This window comes from Falco rusticolus, chromosome 4 (assembly GCF_015220075.1).
Source record: "Falco rusticolus isolate bFalRus1 chromosome 4, bFalRus1.pri, whole genome shotgun sequence".
NCBI lineage: Eukaryota > Metazoa > Chordata > Aves > Falconiformes > Falconidae > Falco > Falco rusticolus.
In genome coordinates, this window is record NC_051190.1 from 107,246,018 (window position 1) to 107,268,067 (window position 22,050).

Consider the following 22,050-nt stretch of genomic DNA (forward strand, 5'->3'; position numbering starts at 1 on the left):
TTGTGTTGATAGTTGTAGTTCTGGGCTGCACGTTAAGTAAAAATAAGCAGCTAATACCTTATGAAAGGTGAAAAATTAATCTCAAACTACCTTGAAATGTAACAATGGTAATTGGTTGTTACTTCTTTAAGGCCTTCTTAGAGATTTGGACTTATTTTAGGATACTGTCAGTGAATATTGTTTCAGTAGGTTAGTAATTTGGTAAAACTGATGGTAGTCTTGCTTGCCCAATGTGTTTCAGCCTATTGTATTTCAAAAAGCCTGGCTAGTGAATTCTTGCCCTAAAAAGAGGCAGAGGCATCTTTGGATCGTGGTAGATGTCGTGCTTGCAGAAAGCTAATACATGGAAAATTCTACTGAAAATTTTTACTGAAACAAAAGCTGCTTTATGTTTTATCAGCTGCAGTCTCTTTACAATTTATTTAGGAGAAGAGGCAACTCCAAATGTTTAAAAATATTTGAATGTGACTGTGTTTTGCTATTAAAGTGCTCTTAAGAGCGTATCATTTTTGGTTTTGTCACAGTAAAAAAACCACGGGGTAGAGGTATTTGATTTGAACACTTTCGATTTTAAAGGACAATTTGACACTATCCAGTACAAGACTTTGAGTGCGTGTGTATGTATTAATAAAGAATGTCAGATCATTGTCCTTTGATATATTTATGATGCTCCATAACTATTTGTATGGTTTTATTTTTAATATGAAGGTGTCACCTTAGAGTTTGTGGCTCTTGTGTTGATCATGGCACGTATTTAATGCTGCTTATGTTCAGACAGTGAGCATTTCCCTTTAGGCCATAAAGTTTGTAAGTAATGTAAGTGAGAAGCACATGTGACTGGCACATATATCTAAATATTCTGTGAGTTTGTGAATGTGTCCTGTCAGGCCTCAGAGAATTTTCTAGCTGGTCTTCAGGCTCTGATGGAAGTATTCTTTGTGTACTTCAGAAGAAGCTTTACTAATAAGAAATTATGAAAATTATTTCCTAGAACCATGTCCTCAAAATTAGAAGTTCACTGTTATAAAAATTGGAACAAGGATTTAGACATGTAGTAACTTTCATCTTTAAAACATAAGAAACTTGAGGAAAATATTTGAGCTCCATTCTACTGCATTATTTTACTGCTATGATTAAAGCCTTTTCTGGATGTGCAAATAGGCCAGACTTCACCAAAACAAAAAGAAAAATAGGCGTGGGTCTCTAGTTTCAGTATCTGCAATGCAGTGCCACTGGAAAGTAGAAATACTGTCTTTCTACAGCCTTCCCAAGGGCAGCTGACCTTCTCCTCGCCAAAGAGGTGAACCCCTTGCCAGCACATATGACTACAGACTATTACATTAATCTGTTTAGCCTCAGTACCAGCTGCTTGCATGTTTTTAATTATCTTATTAGATGGTATAACAGTGACCTATGAAATAAAATGAAGGTGAGTATTTTTTAACTTTATTTTACAGGCTATTTTTCTAAATATATTTTAATGACCTAATTATGACTTTTAGGGAGAGCCATTGATGCAGACATTCAATTTGGCTGATAGAATCTAACATCTCAAGGACACTTATTTTCTTCCAAGGTGGATTCATACATTAATACTGCTTCTAATAAATATATAGCCTAAAAAAAGCTCACTTTTCATACTTGTGTTGTTAACTTACTTTATGACTCAGAGGCCCATGACTACAGTGCTGGATAATTTCTTAATATGTCTCTGCACTTGTGAGTTTAATTCCTACCCCCTGCACCAAAATAAAGTTCTTTCCTGTGTGGCTTAAACTCCATGACAAGTGACGATTGCTCAGAGTTGTGGGTTATGTAGGCAATGTATATTCCTCCTTCTGCTGATATTTCAAATAGGCAGAAGATCTTGTATAAAGAAAGACTTTTGTATTCCGTTTTCTTCCCCTGACTTCTTACAGATTCCGCTTACCAGATGTTTTCTTTCTTACTGCAGAAAGGCAATGTGGTCCTGCTGGCTGAGGCACGTTTCTTGTGTGCCAGCCAACAACCGCAGGACTGACACTCAGCATACAGAAGAAAGACGGCAAGGGGTGCAAGCTGTTCCTCCCTGTTCCTAACCCCTTCCAAAAGTGGCTAGTGAAACTAGTTTGGCTCCGCTTTGACCTGTGACTTTCCTTGGCAGCTGAGCCACAAATGGCTACGTAGCTTCTGTCCTTATATGTTAAACACAGTGCAAAGGTGTAGGCGACTTGTATACCTCCACCTGGTGGAAAACTCTTTGTCTCAATCCATTCGGAAGCAGCCCTTTTCCATCTACACAAGCCTGTTTAGTTTTGTTAGGAAACACCTAACACTGGTGGTGTTTCTTTATTGTTCTCCTTTCAAGCCACCCCTGTGCAGTTATAACCTGTTTTTCCTAACTTTGTCCGTCTGCACATAATCAAGAGCTGTGAAGAACAAGCTTGTTTCTGCTGGGTTTTGCAAATATTTTGAGATACAAAATTTGGGGAATAGAAGGCAAAGCAGTGGAATAACACTGCATCTCCGTTCTGTCAGGAGAATACTCGGTGTTTGCATCCTTCCTGTCTTTCCACAAGGAGGTAGTAAAACTGGCGTCTGTGGGGTTTTTGTCTTCCCTACAACCATTTGCTACACGCCATTCTGGTTGATGCCATTTGTGTGCAAAGAGGACTTTTCAGTACAAGTTCATTTTGTCTGAGAGCCTGTAAAATTTTGCCTTGAATTTGAAAAATCGCATTCTGAATATGCTAATAGTCTTTCTCTGGATGTGGTAGTCTGTGCCAGTACGCTTGTTTTGTCCATTTTTGTGAAGACAGTAGCGATTCCATCTTGCAAATCTGGTATTTCCAGCAAGAGAAAGTGATGCTTTGCACTGATTACAGGTTTCCTCCAACAGCTTTTTTTCTCCAAATCCGAGAAGATCACTGTCATACCTACTGAATGCTTAGAAGATTTCTGGTTTTCTCTGAATGATTTCAACATTCCTTTCTTTTCCTGTTCAAGGATCCCTGTATAACTTCCAGCTCTGTCTTCTCAGACATCTTTCATTGACTTCTTTCTTCCACAGCTGATCCACTCTGCGTTCCTTGCGTGGTGTCCTAAGGAGTTTGCAAAGGATGTCGTAAGACACGGAAGAATAAGTTGTCATTAAGGAACTGAAACCCTGTATGCAGTGTACTTTTTCTAAGATCCAAACATTTCAACAGATATAATTGGCGCTTTTTTTTTAAACTTTGGCCTGTGAAAAATATATTAATTTCTAAAGAGGTAGAAATGGTAATACGGACTTGTTTTTTGTCTGTATGCAGTGTGATCCCTTGGAAAATACGGGAAGGCAAATTTAATAAATTTACGTAAAGTCTGAGGTGCTTTCAGAGAGAATCAGAAAGGAAGGATTGAGTACCAACATCTTTTAATGGCAAAATGCTTTTTAGCAGATTGGTAGAAAAAGGGAAATACTTAATCCATGAAGAGAGGCCATGGAAGGGAAAATGGTGATTCCTTTCTAACATCCATGGAAAGAAAGTGAAAAATTTGGTTTATTCTTATTCTGTTGTACATGAAAATTCACCTGCACACCACTGATACCATATTCAGCTGATGCCATATTTTCCCTTACTAATGTTTAAAGTGTTTTTCATTATGGATTTCCTTTACTCTTCCACTTTCAGTAATCTTTGAACTATCATGGCAGTTGGGAGAGGTGACTGAGGGCTGCAGAGAAGCAAATGTTACTCTTGTCAATGATAGGGCAGAGTGTACCCTCAGCAAGTTTGCATGTGGCACAAAACTGAGAGGTGGATTATACACCAGCTGGTTGTGCTGCCATCCAGAGAGACCTTGACAGGCTGGAGAAATGGGCTGACAGGAACTTCATGAGGTTCAACAAGGAGAACTGTGAAGTCCTGTACCTGGGGAGGAAGAACCCCAGGCACCAACGTAAGCTGGAGGCTGGAAAATAGCTTGGCAGAAAAGGACCTGGGGGTCCTGGTGGACATCAAGTTCAACATGAGCCAGCGATGCACCCTTGCAGCAAAGAAGGGTAGTGGTATCCTGGGATGCGTTAAGAGGAGGTCAGGGCAGGTGATCCTTCCTCTCCACTTCATGTCTGGAGTACTGTGTCCAGTTCTGGGCTTCCCAGTACAAGAGGCATGGGCGTAATGGAGAGCATACAGCAAAGGGCCGTTGAGATGGTGAAGTGATTGGAGCATCTGTCCTATGAGGAACAGCTTGAGAGAGATGAGACTGTTCAGCCTGGAGAGGAGAAGGCTGGGGGGGGGGGGGGTGGTGCAGGTGGGGGGGGGGGGCTGTGGATCTTAGCAAAGTCTGTAAGTATCTGAACAGAGGATATTAAGGGGACGGAGCCAGGCTCTTTTCAGTGGTGCCCAGTGGCAAGACGAGAGGTAGTGGTCAGAAATGCAAGATATGAGGTTCTGTCTCAACATCAGGAAGCACTTTTTTACTGTGAGGGTGATGGAGCACTGGCACAGGTTGCCCGAGGAGATTGCAGCATCCCCCTCCTTGGAGGTATTTAAAAGCCATCTGGATATGCTTGAGCCAGGGATGGACTAGATGATCTCCAGAAGTCCATTCCAACCTCAATCATTCTGTGATTCTGTAATCCCTATTATTCAAAATCCTAAAAATGGAATTAGCTTGTTCTAAATCAGAAGGGGGAGACAAGTCTGTGGCAAGAACAGAAGAAAGGAGGTCTGTATTACTGAAAAACTTTAATTTCTAAGCAAAAATTCAGTGCTAAGCAAAATAGCATGGGCAGGATGCCATGTGAAGTCAGAAATAAGAGGTTGGAAGAATTTCAGAGGTATTTTTGTCTTTTTTTTTTTTTAATGAAGATTTTCCTTTTTTGTAAGCATTATTAGTCCCTTGGTAAACTTGATAGAAAGGAACCCAATGGAATTGCTCTTGTGATTTTCATTTTGGCCCCAAAACCTTTCACAATTCTTCCTTCTAACACAAAATGTATTTGAAATATTTATTAGAAGTTCTGAAGGTCAGTGGATCTAAATATACAGTGAACTTAATAATTGTCATTCATTTAAAACTCAGAACTTGCATCGTCTTTGCAAGAATATGACTAATGCCAAGAGGTGAATGGCATTGTATTTTTTCTTGCTGCTAAAGTACACTTTTTAAGATCTTAATCTTGCTGGCATTAACGTGTAGTCTCTGAGATGTGCAGTGACATAAAAGCAGCAACGTCTGCCACAGAACTTGGAGTGAGTGGTTGGCTGAGTTTAGCAGCAAGAGAACATGGAAAGGATCAGTTCTTTGCTGAGCGGGACCTTAAATGGAAGACTTGTGTCCTACACCTTTGTAACAGAACTACTGAAAGTTAAACCAGGTATCGTGATTTTCCTACACTGCTCAAAATACATCTGCTGAGCGATTTAATTTTGGTTTTAAAAAAAACCCACAGAAACACCGTGACCAAGAACTGTATGTAAAACTTGCATGCCAGACCACAGATTTGAGGAATTACAGATTTTAATCCAAAGAAGCTAGAAGACAAAAGATTTCTCAAAATAATGTACAATTGAAATAAACCTAAAGAGCAAAGACTTACTTTTAGTGAGACTACATAGTTTTTAATGATGGTAATAAAACCTCGTCAGTTCAAAAGATTAAAGTTAGATCAGGAAATCACTTACTTTCTCATGTCATTGTATACAAAATGGGCAGATTTACAAAGTTAAGATGGAATTAACAATATTAACTAGAACTTTGCATTTGTCATCTTGCACATCATAAAGTCATCTGAGTTTTGAAATGGGGTGCATATTTTAAATATTATTGTGACTATGCCAGTTCTAGACCTTCTCTAGCTAGTCAGGCGTGAGTAAGCAGAAACGTTTTGGCATTTGGGGGCATATTCCTGCAAAAAGTATGTCTCCTTTATACAACCATTTTTGAGTCTGATGATTTGTAGAGCAGTAGCTTTTACCTTCTGTTATGTGCTACAGGAAGCTCTTAACTTTTCATCTCAAATGCACGTCTGTCCATGTAACAAGGCTGTGAGCATGTGGATACACAAAATTCACTGGGCTCACTGTGGGTATGAATTAGCAGAAGGGTAAAGTAGCAGAAGGGAACTAATCAGGAGAACTAGAAAGTAAATATTCTACATGTACATGCAAAAGATTTCAAAGGTGTTGGAGGGATTTAAACAAGAAAGCCTTGACTCTGCACCTGGCAAATCAGTTACAAAAAATAAAAATAATTGAATGTAACGTCTAGATTTTGTTTCACCATTCTGTGAATGTGTGCATAAAGTAATGAGTAGAGGAGAATGGGCTGCTGAAATTTAGACTTTGAAATGGCAGTAAGAAGAACTCTTCTACAAAAGCTAAACAGTTACAGGGATGGAAGCGAAGTGCTCTCCCAGGGCCAAAACTGGCTCTTTGGCCGAGAACCACCAAAGTGAAGTGGACAGTTTGGAGTGTGGAGAAGGGTACCTCGCGTTCTGTGTCAGAGCCGGTGCAGTTAGGAGAGGGGCTGGAAAAGCGTCCCACTGCCACTGCAGCCATATTTCAGCTCCCCAGACCGTACTGTATACACACCGGTAGCGTAAAGAGCATCGTTAGCTAATAACCTTAAGTTTTTGCTAGAACGTTTACCTTAAGAAAGTCATTTTGCCTTTCTTTATGCACACCTTTTTGACTGTATGTCAGCCAAAATTAGATGAAACCTGAACTGTTTAGCAAAATCTGCCCTTTGAATATTGAGCCTCCCGGCAGTGGAGCCATGCATATTCGAACTTACATGGCTGTTAACTCTGCCTCATATCCCGAGGCAGGACTTTGGGAAACAGAGGAAAAGACATCTATTTTCCAACCAGACTGGTAAGACTTCACATTAAGGCTGTCAAATGGATTTTCAGGAAAAATCTGTGTGTCAGCAATGATTTTGGTTTAGAAACTTACTGCTTTTTACTTGATACTACCTTTCATCCCCCACCCTCCACCCCTGTTTTTATAGAATTAACTCTGGTTTTATTACATTCCTGGCTGTTGCCTCACTTTTCTCTCGACTGTTGATTTTATGGCATAATAAATAATACAAAGTATGGAAGTTTCTTGGATTTATGCAGTATTTTTGAAAAAAACTGTTGCCTCTATTTAAATATAGATACAGCATTCACTTATTGATGTTCCTGTCAATAAAGTCCCCATATTGCTAAAAATATGACACAATAATTAGAGAATTTGTTTTCTTTCTGATGGCCAGTAGCCTGTTGCTTCATTGAGTGCCTCTGGGGAGCTGAGTTTGGGTCTTCACATTTCAAAAAGCACATTCTGAAGATGAACAAAAAACCTGTATAAAACAGTGATACTGGCTTTTTTGAAAGCACTCGCACCATTTTGTTTTAGAATGATTTTGCCAATACGAGCCGCACTGCTCAAGAGCTTTCTTTGGATCTCTGTGAGGCTATCCATTTTATCCTTCAATATTGATCTAGAGGGTGGAATAAGATTGAGATGTAGGTTGAAATCTTAAATATGTATGCAAATGTTCACACCTTTCAGTAGCATTGCAGTATTCTTCCATGAACTGAGAAATATGCTTTCTTATCTGAATTTTGTTGTAAATATTAAATTGGTCTTGTTTCATCAGGGACACAAAAAAAGAGGGATTTCAAAACTTGGCATAGAGTATTTTAAAAATGCATGAGGCAAAATAATGATACACACTGTCTAATGACCTGATAGATGCTGATTTCTTTGAAGTAGTTATGGACAGTAATATTTACCTGGTAGGTCTGAGCCCCTGCAGTCTCAGAACTGAATCTCTACCCTTTTTCGGTAACATAGATTGTAATTTGATGTGGCTATTCACATTTTTACATTTCTGTGGGTTTTAGTGTCTTCCACACAGTTTGGTGTTGCCTGAACATCATAGTACAAAAGTGCTTCTTATCCTAGCTTTAAACATCGGAAGGATCTGTATTTGTATGCATCAGCGGCTTTATTCTGTAAATGGGTAATTGCAGAAGTTAACTAGCAGTGATTACAGTCTATGCTATGCCATTCTTCCTCAATTGTATTTCTTCCTCTTCTGAGCAGAGTATTTATTTTGTAAGGAGCTTAGGTGGGCTACCATTGCATTCCTCTGCCTATCTATGCTCGATGCATTGGTTTAGCCATTACGCTGTAAATCAAAATGTAGCAGCAGAGCCAGAAATTTAGCCGCTACTGGCCATTAGTGGAAAAAAGTTTTTGTTACCTCTCTCCAATGCTACCACAGCTTAGTGTTGCCTCAGTAAAATTCTGCGAACTACTATCTGAATTCCAGAATTATTTTCCAGGTGTCTTGTTACATTATTGGTGTCACATTCATTCTTAAAGAGTTTACAGTTGCTTGCTCCTCTGTAGCTGGGCAATAGTGGGATTCCAGTGTCTTTTACTAAGGTGCTAGACCTTAGGGGTTTAAATACCTTCTCAAAAGGTATTTAAGTGCATGTAAAATTTTGCTTTACACTTTCTGATGTGAAGTCCTGCTCATTATGTTCCCTTCATTACAGTGTGTCAACAGAGAGAGGCATTTCTCTTCCAAATCTTTGGACTCCTATCTCTGAAAATCTAATGTTTGTAATAGTCTTAACAAGCATCAGATCCATAAAATATGTGCTGTTGGAAAGAGAAAAATAAATATGCTTATATGTGGTTTGCTAGGAGATCAACCTCATTTCTTATAAGCAAGAAAGCGTGCATCATCCCTTCCATTGATTTGCTTACTTTTTCATTCATACATATTGAGCATTTTTCCCACTTCAAAGTAATGCAACTGTCCCTAACTCATACCAATAAATATTTTACATTGGACAGTTACTACATGGATAAAGCATGTGAAATAAAGTTTTTTAAAGAGACGTTAATCCAATGGCTTTTTCCTTTGCAGGTCTTATACCTGCAAAGACTTTACAATATGTACAATAGTATATTAGACAGGCTATTTAAATAATATGAAATGAAAAACGTGTACAAAATAACCAGAAAACATTAACATTGGCATTTGCCTTTGTTTTGATTGTACAACCTAAAGGTAGTATGAACACATGAGTATGCATCTAATTTTCTAGTTTGATTAAAAACAATTGCATGTGCTTAATTCATAGTTTAAGTGGTTCCAATTGGCTCTTGAAGTCTTTCACTTCAGTGAAGCAAATGGGATGTGGTAGACTTGAGTTCCAATCTTCATTGCTCATTTCACTTTGACCGATGAGTTTTCTGCAAGCTTGGGTTAACAAGGCTCATAGATGTTAGTTTACAGAGTAGGGCTATATCATTTTTAAAATGATCCTTTTAGAATTGATAGCTTGTTGATATTACACAGTGTTACCATTATTGAAACAGTCTCTAGAATTGTAAGGCTTAACTTATTAGCCTTCATTCAAAATATTTGAGAAATGAATTAGTGAATGCTGTTCAGAAAGGATTTTAGATACCATTCATTTCTACTAAAACTCAAACAGATTCCAGCTTCCAAGTCTTTTTTTTTTCTTTTTTCAGCTGCTTATAAGTTTTCTTTTTAGTGATCCCAGCAGCCAAGGGGGTATGCAGAGAAGATATGATCTTGCCAAATTTCTTTTGGCTGTTTTAAATGTAATTTTGTTCAAAATGTGTTTGGAATTGCATTACAAATTAAAAAAAAAAAAAAAAAAAAAAAAAGACAAAGCATAGTATCAGCACTAATACAATTTAAGAAGAGTTGAAATTACTTTCTTACTGTGTAGCAATCACTCCCAGCAGTTGGTGAAAAAAATAACCTGAAGAGCTTCTTTCCTCTCTGTTCCTTCTATTCACAGTTACACTGGTTGCAACCTTTTGCTAACTCAGCTGACACACTGGTGTTTTCAAAGACATTGTGGGAATGTCATCCGCTAGCAGAACAATGTGAATAGCTTCAGAGGCTGACCTGTTGTGTGCGCAGGGGAATGTGTCACTCTTGAAGCATCGCTACCTTAGGGAGACAGCTTGGCAGTAGTTATAATGGCCAATGATGCTACAAAATTTACAATGGCAAATGAAGAATATTATACATGATAGAAACAGGAGGGTTATTTAGATAGGCATAATATACTGGAGTTACTGAAGTACAAATGACTGTGAAAGAAAGGCCCAGATTTTTCTCAAGCTGTGTCTGCTATATACCATACGTTGTATTTAAAGGAGACAGAATCGTGGTAAACAATCGTAGGCAGCTTGCTGCAGAAGGTGAGGGTGTACCAGTGATGGGGAGCTGGTGAAATGACGAGGTAGGCTTTCTGACTTGGAGAACGGGGGATGTGGCAGGAGGGAAGGAAGCTGCCCCACATCACTGGGGTTGCTTGCAGCTATTTTGGTCACCTGGGAACACTGGCAGAAGGTAAAAGCAGCCCTAAGCCCTGCAAGCTCCCACTGCTTTAGTCATCTTGGCTCTTACGTGGAGTACCTTCACTTTTCAAAGTAATAATAATCAAGACCCAGAAGTGATTTATTTTTTTTTTTTTTTAATAGAAAGCAATCCTAGCTGAAAAGTGATGCATTCACAAACACAACACTTCTTGCCTCGGCATGGATTGTGGGCTCACTCACATCTCAAAGGAACAGGACCATAATTTCCCAGCTTGCCAAGTCCATTCCCCAACTATTCGCAGCTTCTGCAACTGAACAGGTTTTATCTAAAACAAGGTTTAAAAACCTCACCCTCCCAACTCAGCTTAAAAGGCTGAAAACTACCTAACTTTAGCTTGCATATCTTTAGGGCAGTTTGCAAAACCAGAGTTTGTTGGTATTTAGTATAACCCACTCTGTGACCCTCCTTAGCGAAGGAAATCTGGTGAGATCTTACCCTGGAGTCATAATAGTAGTTTCCCTCTTTCTGGTTTCATTTGGTCTCCCAGGGAGAAGTAATAGTCTCCCATGTGACAGTGGGAGAAGGAGATGTTCACCTTAAGGACATGGATTGAAAATAATTCTGAAACACATTTCCTTGCACATAACCCCTCTCTTTACGCTGAAATTACCCTTTGGATTTTAGAGTGGTTGCAGAAAGACTGCGAGCAAGTCGTAGGCTATCAAGACCATCAAATGGCTTATATTGTGCTTGCGATTCATTTCAGTAGAAGGCACAGAAAATATAGGTTTAATTCTTTTATTCAAACTCAGTAGATGGTTTGGGACAATTAATTTCCAATTGTTTCCCAGTAGAGCAGATTTACTTGTATATTAATGAGGCACAGGTGTTAGGCCCCTGGTGCCTGCATGCCTGGGAGGCATATTTAGGTTGTTTATCTAGTCAGCCATAGGTACTGCAAGGTACTCAAGCTTGCCTTTAACAGTTTATACAGTGAGGCTTTTTAATTTTTTGATGTTTTTTTAAATTTGCTAGCACCTGTTAAAATTTTAAAACTGATCATGTAGAAAGAAGTAGGAGTGATTTCAATAGTAAATAGCACTAAATGTTAAAGAAAGTCATATTCTATGATGCTTAACTGCCCAGCTTGACATTAAGAAGAAAAGAAGGTTCATTTAAGCAAATACGTCATGTGAGGAGCTAATACAGTCAACAGTATACTTTTCTGTTGCATATTTTTGGAATAGGTACTTCTTTGTCTACAGCTGAAACATGAATGTGCTTATATTAATATTCATTTTTCTTGTTTATTCACTGAACTGCAGTACCAACATTTTAGAGGAAATGGAATAGCCTCCATAGACATTATGAATTTCAGTAGCTGGCATAATTATAGCGATCTACATATTCATTAAATCCACAGAAGAAATGTGTCCAAAAAGACAGCCATGCATTTAGAAGTGGTACACAACTAAATATATACATTAAAAAAAAGTTCCTTTCCTCTGCATATCCAGAATTGTGTAGTGTCATATAGTCCTTAAATCAGCTAAGGCTTTTTTTTGTTTAAATGTTCATTCCTTTTGCTTTTGCATGCAGTAAAGAATGGGAAGAACTATTTGTAAACAACAATTACTTGGCAACTATACGGCTGAAGGGGATTAATGGGCAGCTGAGAAGCAGCAGGTTCCGTAGTGTTTGCTGGAAGGTAAGAAGAGAAAATATTTATTTACAGTTTGTGGTTGCAATATATCAACACATTACCTGATGCGCTGGAAGATTATTGATGCAAAGAATCATGAATTTTCCGAGAGACTTCATCCCAATGTTTTCCTACTCATTTTTATAATTCATAGGACATTTGCTAATCATATTGAGTTGCCTTAAAGCTGAATTGCAGGTGATAGCAAAAGATTTCCTAGGAAATAATATCTTTGTGCTGGGTGGTGTGTTTAGAATTGAGTGCCACACAGCCATCTCTCCTCTCACTCTGTGCAGTGAAGTCATGCACTGGAAATAAAAAGGAAGTTTGTCTCACAATTTATGTTTTCCGGAACTTGGGACTGCTCTAAAATCAGTCTGATGCTTCTGCTAGCATCTTTTCCCAGTGAAATAAGAAACTGGAGACCAATCCCTCTTGTAATGACTGGATAGAGAGGGAAGCCAGGTCTTCCAATCTCAAAACACAACAGATCCTCGGAGGTCTCTTACTGTATTTTTTAAAGTTGCAGGGGAAGGAAAAGAGAAAGCAAGCAAAGTAAATACTGAGATGCTATATAGAGTCCAAAAGAATTTTGTTGCACTGGTATCAGGTCTTCTGTTCTGCGCTAATATGACAGCAGAGAAGATTTTCCCTCGTAGAGTTGCTGTAGGTCAGCCAGATAGTTTAAATTACCTCACTTGGAATTTCGCAAGCTTCGCTTTGGCATATAAAAGACCAGACCTATAAAACCAAAACGAAAATACTCCTTCTATATGGATGAAAGAAATCTGAAAATTGAAATTTGTAATTTGAAATCTATGTAGTATTAAACAAACGTAAGGCTAATGAAAATACTGCCTTCGGGAAGCCAGCTGAATATATGCCACGTTGTTTTACCAGTCTGCTGCTTCTTGAGCCTCTGAATTAGGAGGCCATAACTCAAACCCCCAAACTAACAAAAATATTAAGTCCCTGACTGTTCACTAATCAAATAAAGGAATGGTTTCATTTTAGCAATAAGGTTGGGTTTATTTGCATGTCCTGATATGGGTTAGGACTCAGTTTTACACTGCCTGTTTTAAAAATCTTATCTATGTGATTTTTCGGAAACGCGTATTTTTAGTAATTCGGGGATGTGGGTTTTTTTGTTATTATTTACTGTTTCTTAACACTTGATAATGTGTAAATAAAAACATGTTAAAAGCAAGAAAATACTCTGGGTTTTTTCCTTATTTTATGTGCAATTAAGTAGTATTTTCCAATAGATGTTTCTTTCTAACCCTTTTTAAACAGAAATGTGACAGAACTGAGATGTAGGCATTCGCAAAGACTTTTTTATAGAATCATCTCTTTCAACTGTCTTGCAGAATTTTAGAACGTGTTTCTTTTCTATAAAGTAACATTTTCCCTTTCTGTATTTCTCTAGGTAGAGTATATCTCTGAATGCTTAGTTTCTGCTTTGCATTCATGTTTAGTTTTAAGCACGTAGCATTAGGTCATCAGTGTTATGTAAATAGCTTCAAGTTTTGTATCTTTATTTTCATCTCTGCATTTCGTTTCTGCCTTGGAAGTCTCAGTCTACTTTACTGAAGTTGTGACAGTTTACAAAGCTTGAGTTTGTGGCCTCAGTTGTTTTCAATGCTTTATTTTGTACTGCAGAACTACTGTTGTTTCTAGCTTCTTATTTATAGACTGGAAAGTACTAAAGCCAAGAGTATTTTATAGGAGGTCTTTGCTTTCTTCTTATGTATAGAATGCTTGCTCCTCCTTTCTGAGACTGTTTAGGCTTTTTGGTAGGATTTATATGAAAAGCTATGTTAAATTGATGAAACTTAATGGATTTATTCTGTTTTGTTGATAGTTATTTCTGGAGGTTCTACCCCAAGACAGAAGTCAATGGATTAAAACCACTTCAGACTTAAGAACTTCTTACAATAAGATCAAAGAAATTGTAAGTTGGTACCAAATTGGTTCTTTACTCCCATGCTTTGACATAGATATTAATACTTACAGTATAACAGAAGAGGATTTGATTATTTTTTTTTAATGTTTTTACCCAGCACATTACAAACCCTCGGAAAGCAGGACAGCAAGATCTGATAATCAACAACCCACTGTCTCAGGATGAGGGGGTAAGTTGACCCTTGGTTCTGTCAGCGTGTGCTGCTAAAATGATCATCATCATCATACTGACACAACTGAGTTCTTGCTGAAGAAGGCAGAATGACGGGTGCTAAACTCTCCCTCCTAAATTTCCAAATTGACTTGTGTTAACAATTGGTTCACAGGCTCTGCTGAACAACCAGAGATGCTCATTTCCAAGTTAATAGTCTGATTTTTCAGTGCTTATCACAGCGAAGGCTGTGATGAACAAAAATCAGTGCTGGACTGGGAGTCCCATTTCACAGCGTATCCCTTCTTTAACTGATAAACTTTTTTGTCACTGTGTGTTTTCATTTTCTATGTAAAATGGGTCTAGTTGAAGGAATGTTTAAACAGTCAATATGAAGGGAATGCTGTTAACAGCAAATACTGAAGAACCCTCCTCTGGAAGACTGTTCAGCCTTGGAAGTTTTTCTCCAGCAAAAATAGAATTGTTCTAAGTTGTATACATGCTGAGTTAACGCGTAAAGTACCAGGCTGCAAGACAGGCATTTCTTCCAGGGTTTTTAATTATTTTTCTTGGTGGTTAAGAGAAACAAAAGTTTATTTTCTAATCAGAAAGCAGCCAGCTGCAAAATGAAAAATCCAGATTTTAAAGAAATAATATGCGGTAAAAGTATTTGGTCTGACTGTCATTCAGTGCAGAGCATCCAGCTCTCGTTCAAATTAATAGGACCTCCTAGTAGCTTGCTAGTTTCCAAGTCAAGATACTTTCAGGAGGGCTTACATGTAGATATGGGAGCTTAATTTTAGGCAACTTTTATTATTTTTTTTACACCAGTTTTCTACTGCATTTTGTATACCTGAAAAGCTCTTAATTATTTTATGGCACATATCTTTAAGCTTTTCTGTGAATTATTTTACCATTTTTGAAAATGCTTTTTTATCAAATTTTCAAAATAATACCATGAAAATAATCTGTTTGGCTGCATTTAAGAGATAGACACACCTGGAAAGACTGTCACAGGTATCTTTGGTGATACGACTTGTAGTTCCATTTTGTTCACATATGGAAGCTCATAGGTACTCTGCTTCATCTTTAATGCAGGAGGAGAGAGAAATTTGCTGGTTGAAACACAGAAATATTGGCTATAGTCACACTGGTGATGCTCTGCAGCCGGTACGATGGTGCAGGCCATCAAACCACTCCAGCATCTAGCCGGACAGAAAGCTGTCAGATGTGAAAGGTTTAAAGCGTTTCTGCTGTAGTTTGTGTTTATACACAGGGGCACAACATTCATTCTGCCGATGATGTCCTTAGGAGACAGGAGACAAAGGTTAACAAGTCCAAGTAGGTAGCAGGGGATTAATCTGTAAAACAAAAGCCACAGGCCAAACCCAGCCTTGGAGCACAGAGCAAAGGCCTTTGAGCCTTTGCAGTGACTTAATGTTTTACCCTTTAGGTGTCCTGGGTTTTGCTTCCTTTTTGCAATGCAGATTCTGTTTCCTTCCTCCTTTGCTCTGATGGACCTTGGTGGGAGCAGGAGCAGGGGCAAGGGAATTTCAAAACGTGATCTAGCTGCAAGAAATTGCTGCGAGTTAAAAAGATACTGGGTTTACGTAACACATTTTCAAGGATATAAAAACTTTTGAAGTTTGGATGTTGTGTTTTTTTTTATAGTTGGTAAACACAAATACAGGCGCTAATTAATATTTTCTCTTTTGTTACTTTACCTTCCTTTGGCTAGATAGCATTAATTTACTTTCTCTTTTCTTTCTGTGGGGCATGAGTCACCAGGACAATGCACTGCTTACAGGGGAGCAAGGAATTCTGCAAGGATTGTGGCCACTCTTTTTGTACAGCATTTCCTTCACTGGTGCTGCTGCTATCTGAAAACTAGCCTGTGTGAAAAGACAGCTATAGATTTTGTTCTTCCTGTATTTTGGTCAATATGGCCAAGCTACCGTCCCTTTACAACGGAGAACAGGCTTTACAACAATTTTTCTGGAGTGTACAAACAAGATTTGCTGAGACTTCTTTTGGGTTAGCTTTTGCAAAATATTGGTAAACAATGCACGGAAACCAAAGAAAAAAAATTGCGATAGTCAAAAGCACAGATACAGAAGAAGCTAAACCTGCTTCAGACTGTTGGTTTTTTTGTTTGTTTTTTTTTTTATGTTGACAGTGAGCTTTTAAATACCCTGGTTTTCCCTATCAGAACTTTTTTAGAATGGCCATTCTTGATCTGCACTGTGTATATGTACCATTAGAATTAGGGCATTTTCATAATAGGTATTTGACCATCATATATTGCTTATTTGATTTTGCCTCCACTAAGACAAACTAGGTTACTTCCAAACAGTTTCTTAGTGTGAAAATTGTAGCAGCTTCCAATTAAAGTCCATATATTCATACCAGCAATGTAGTGCAATATGGTGATATAGACCTTTTTCTGTGAATGAAACACTGAATTTTTTTCAGCTGAGCTGCCGATTCTGGTGAGTCTGAATTTACTCTGCCTTTCTAAATATTATTCATAGACCACTTACAAGTAACTCACAGACCTGCAGCCATCCAGTGAGCAAATGGAATGAGCCTAGAGCAAGGATCCAGGAACTTGAATGTTTTTGTCTCTGATCTAAACTGACTTTCTCCAATATGTTGGGTTGGTCACCAACATTCTTTTTCACCCTTAAAGTATTGATATACATACTTACATGAATTTTGAGGATTAATTAGTTAATATTTGTACAGTACTTTGCTGATGTAGTATATAAGCCTTAAGTATTCATACAATTATTTTTCCTTATTTCAGAGTCTTTGGAATAAATTTTTCCAGGATAAAGAGCTTCGAGCCATGATTGAACAAGATGTGACAAGAACGTATGTAGATCTTTAAAGAAATTTCTATATATAAATTTGGATTCTGTGTTTTTATGTGGTATACATTATATTGTGTTTTCTTGATTTGGTTAGTGTAAATGTCAGGATTGTTGAACATGAATGTATAGAAACATACATTAAATGTATAAAAATACAGCTTGCTTTGTGTGAAATGTGAGAAAATTGAGTTAAGCATTAAACCCCGGAGATTTATTGGTATCATCGAAGAAAAGCTCTTCTAAATTAGGATATTAGGAAATGTACTACTGTGTGAAATTTAAAGTAGAGTTTTCCATATGAAGCAAAGAGAAGGCAGGAGAAACTGAAAGGTCTTTTAACTAAATTATAGTCACAATAAAAGATTGAACAGATGACTTTATTTAATTCTTAACACTTATTCAATCAATAATGAAAAAGAAGTTTGTAATTAGTAAGGGTGATGTCACTCATCTAGAGAACGTAAGCATTTCTATTTGTATTTATCGCTTTTCTAGTGGTGTTTGTCACATACGCCTTTTAAAATTTGTCCTAATATTACTGTGATTATGTTTTCATCTTCTTGGCCCTTAGGTCCTTCCTGTTTAGGAACTTGTTTGAGTTAAAACATTCAGTTTCTGAAAACATTTATTTTCAGAGTGGAAGTATTGACTGATGTGTAAATCTAATAAAATTCAATTACTCATTTGCTACCATGTGAAATTTTACTGTATTGCAAATATTTTTCCTTATAATTTGAAATAAGCGGTGATAGTAATAGATTTTACAAATCCCAGGATCACATATTTTCATTTACAGAAACCAAGTCATGCAGAAGAAATCATTGCTGTCTGGTTTTGGAATATTTTATATGTCCGTCCCTAGACCCGTTCTTGAATGCATTTTGCCATGAGATGTATAATTAAAATCTGAGTATGCTTTCATGTGCATTCTCACAACAGATGGTATTTTTTGTTTGTTAAAGGAAACAGTTCAGGATGTTCTAAGATTAAAATATATACGTATCTAAACTGTAGCTGGAGAATAAAAAGTTGTATGGAGGTTATGCCGGATGTAAGACTGTTATTTAAAAAAAAAACTATATACATATATATACACACACACACAAAGTCCAGGCTCTCACTCTGGCAAGTGGCAGAGTGAGTAATATTCACTACTATCAGTAATAGTGACTAAAAAAAATTCCATTTATGTATTTATACAAAATAACATCTACTTGAAACAATAGCAGCAGACATTATGTGTCGTCAATATCACAATGTCAAACGACGAAGGAGCAAAATTTATCAAAGTAACATGAATTTATTCGATAAACTTCATGCATTTATATATACATTTGTTCACCTAATCATAAAATGTAGTGTGCATTTTATGTATACTTATGTATCTTTTTGTAAACTGTCATTGGTGTGAGAAGCACTAAGTCCTACGTTCCTTGGCTTTGCAGTGTTAAGTACCCTCTGTTGTGCTTTTCATTTCCATTTTTCAAATGAATTCCTGGAGTTACAATTCAAAAAATTGTCATTACCTTACGATGCTATTTATTAAACATTAAAATAATTGGGTATTATATTCAGTTACTATAATCCTTACCTTCTAGCTTCTGCTTCTTATTTAACAAATATTTTTACATTCTTCGTCATCCAGTTCAGTACTCCATCATCCAACAGCATCAAGTAAATAGTGCTGCAGACAGTGATGCTAACTGCACACAGAGTGGCAAACCAGAGTCCCATCTATCAAAGCAGCAAAAATTTTTCTCTATAATATTTTTATTAGAATTCTTTTAAGTGTAGTAATAATAGATGGGAAAAGTGGGTAGAAATACGCCTTTAAGATCGGTATTGGTTTAAATGTTCTAAATTTTACAATTCCGTTACCTAAAGGAATCAGTGCTAAAGCTTGTGTGCGTGTCTTCACATGCATTTTGTGAATCCTTATCACACCTAATAATTAGATTTGTAAAACGTAGATGCTTATAGTTGTCTTAATCATTCTTTAGAGTCTATGTACCTGAAGAATTCTAGGACACAAATCCTCTCTGGCTAAAGTAAATGTCTAGTATAGGTCTGATGAATCACACTGTAGAGAAGTGCGGTTTGTTTCAGTACTTACAGAAGACCTCTAGCTCACCTGGCTAACCCAGCTGTGGTCACCTAAAGTCAGGGAACAGTAATCCAAGCCATAATCTCTAAACACCGTTTTTTGCCTGTTTGCATAATAAGAATTTCCAATACTTACAAGGGAAGTAGGGAATGATTTTGTTAAGTTAGTCTTAACTCATTAGTGATCAACATTTCTAATTAATCCCCCGACTTATTTTCCATGGTAGTTGAGAGGTTCAGAATGGATTTTCCTTCAGTTGTCTAGAAATGTGTGCTTTTGAGCTGGAACACCATCTCTTTCTCTCTCAAGTGAGAAGCTTCTAAAAATGAGGATAGGGAATGAGGGCAAGGGAGGTTTGCTATAACGCAAGTAAAAGCCTTACTTCATGTGTAGATAGCAGTAGCAACCAAGTTATAACTATAGTGCTGCATTCCATTATTCTACTAAGACAGGAAGGCGTGTATGAGCCAGCACCGTAGTACCTCATAACAGACTTAAGAATGCAATGATTAATTACTATCATTCAAAAGATGTGTCAAGGAACAATGCTGATTTATTTTGTGATGATTAAGAAGGTAAGTGATGAAGAAGAAATGTAAAAAGTATTCTGCAGAAGTGGAAATCAGCAGGTTGGTAGATGCAAGAGCAACTAGCTACCAGTCAAATCAAAATAGCAGTCTGCTTGCTGGCATCACTTGATATGTCTGGGACTGTAAATGGCTAGAATTGATTACCCTCTTTCTCTCTCCAGTACTTTTAAGAAAACAAAATGCTTAGGGGGCACTCCCAGTAGACTAATCAAGCAGATTTTTTTTTTGTATATACCCGACTACCTGGTTTCTGCTTCAGAAATAACAATCACAGTTTAGGACAATGAAAGGTGTGTGAAGATGAATAGCGGTGGGCACTGCTCTTTCAAACTCTCCAGCTCCCAAATAACAAAAAACCACCACACCCATAAAGAAGGTAGTGGAGAAGCCATTAAGCAGCTACATCCTTCCTAAGCATATGGAAGAGATGTGAAGAAACACCCGCCCACTAAGTATGAACGCAGGAGACAAAATCTAGTTTCTGTGTAAGAGGAGGGACTGCTGGAAGGGAGAGCTAGCTTTATACACCAATTTACTCCTTTTCAAGAATAAAAGTGAGCAACGAGGGGGAGCGGTTATTATTATAATTCTTTACCAAACCTTTGCAGTTGCAAGAGCATCTTCCAGGTTTTTTTCTGGTTTAGTAGCTTCCCCCTTCCAGCTGAGTACCAGGGCTGGGGAATGTCAGGGCGTGGGATCTGTTCCTGAAAGAAACGACAGTCACTCTGCAGCTGTGGTTAAGAGCCTCATTTCTATCTGCCACCAAATTTCTTTGATAAAGGATTTCTGCATCCTTTTATTTGGTTGCCAGCCTAAGTTTCATCAGTGTCAAAGTCTGGCTGCCCTTGGACGTGCTAAAGGAATGTTTTAAAAAATGAATGGTGACTAACTCACGCTGGCCTTCCATTTCAGAAAGCAGGGACTTGGATTCATCATTGTTCAATTGCAGCAGCTGTGGTGAAGCAGTCTAGCAAAGTTCCCATGCCCTTATGCAGTATTGCTCAGAAATGTAATTAAACTTTTTTTAGTTTAGAAAAAAAAGAAAGAAAAAAAAAGAAAAAAAAAATTCATGAACTCTAGTGTTCATGAAAAGTATTCTTACTTTTCCTGATTTGAGGATACTGTATTTCTAAAACAGTGCTTTAATCATAAAATTACATTCTCCGTAAAAATCCATCCTGAACTGATAGTTCCCTCGTGATCTCTTGTATTTACATTTACTATAATTAATACTTCAGCCAGCTTATTCCTGAGTTTGTTATTATCCTTTCTGTCACAATCTCTGGTATTACTATATCCTCACAGATATCTCTGTGTATTTTTGAGTTTTCTTTGTTAGTCTTCTCTTCCTAGACTCCATAGGGCAGGCCTGAATAACAGTCCTTCAAAAATAATCTCTTCAAACCCCTAAATTATGTCGATTGCCATCTGCTGTAATGCACTTTTGGTCTCAGCTGTGTCCTTCCTTTACAGTAATATAATTAGTACAAGTGCATACAACTTTCCAAATGGTGGTCTACCATTACCCCCACCAGGTGCCAGGAGAGCGGTACACTCCTTATCCCAGTGCCTTTCCCAGGACTTCAGCCTGCTTTCAGCCTGAAACCTGCTGCGTTCCAGCCACGGTGTGTGCTCTGCCTTGGCTCTCGGTTCAGGTCCTTCATCCAAGGATGTCAAAGCATCTTTTCTAGCCTTTAATTAGTTATGTCTCTCTGCTTACTTGTCATCACCTCTGTGAGATGACCACACTAATTTTTAACCCTAATTGGTTTATTTAAAATAATTTATTATAATTCCCTATATTGTTTCCCTATGACAGGCTTAATATAACTAGTCTAGAGTTTAGCATTGTAGCTCAGACCTGGGAAGCAGGAAAAACAAAATTTGCTTGAAGAAAGCTTATCTGAAAGCTATGTTATTTCATTTTAAAACTGACAATACTGTAGCCTTTATTTCAGCAATTTAGCCTGAAGCACACTGTTTTAAGTATTCTTCTGGTTTTCTTTGTCAAACTTTTCCTTGCTTTTTAGTATTCTACCTTTCCAGATTTTTTGTATTTGTTATTGCTCCCTATAGCTGAATGTGGTTTGGGGTGGTTGCTTTTGAAACATTTTTTGCCATCTAGTAATTTTTCTGTAAGCCTGAAAATACTTTTTTTTTTAATTTATTCATTAAAGTACATCCTACATAGCCACTTTAGTTTCTACCTCCAACAGTCAAGGAGCGGGAGGCACAGGTGAGAGTTGCTTCAGAATAGTTACAGAATATAAATATTTACATTTTCCTGGATTATCAGCAGATAACAGGATTTTCCCAGAAGGTTTTTTTCCCTT

The 22,050-nt window shown here is 37.5% G+C and overlaps 1 protein-coding gene across 6 annotated transcripts in view; it reads left to right on the forward strand.

Moving 5' to 3' along the window:
• The window catches only part of TBC1D5 (TBC1 domain family member 5), a 324,955-nt gene that overhangs the window by 163,489 nt on the left and 139,416 nt on the right, over window positions 1-22,050 (forward strand). For all 6 annotated transcript variants that reach the window (XM_037387032.1, XM_037387031.1, XM_037387034.1 and 3 more), the window contains 4 exons: window positions 11,935-12,043; window positions 13,899-13,988; window positions 14,098-14,169; window positions 16,957-17,024. In XM_037387032.1, the coding sequence (XP_037242929.1) occupies window positions 11,935-12,043; window positions 13,899-13,988; window positions 14,098-14,169; window positions 16,957-17,024 (339 nt within the window). The remainder of the gene's footprint in view (window positions 1-11,934; window positions 12,044-13,898; window positions 13,989-14,097; window positions 14,170-16,956; window positions 17,025-22,050) is intronic.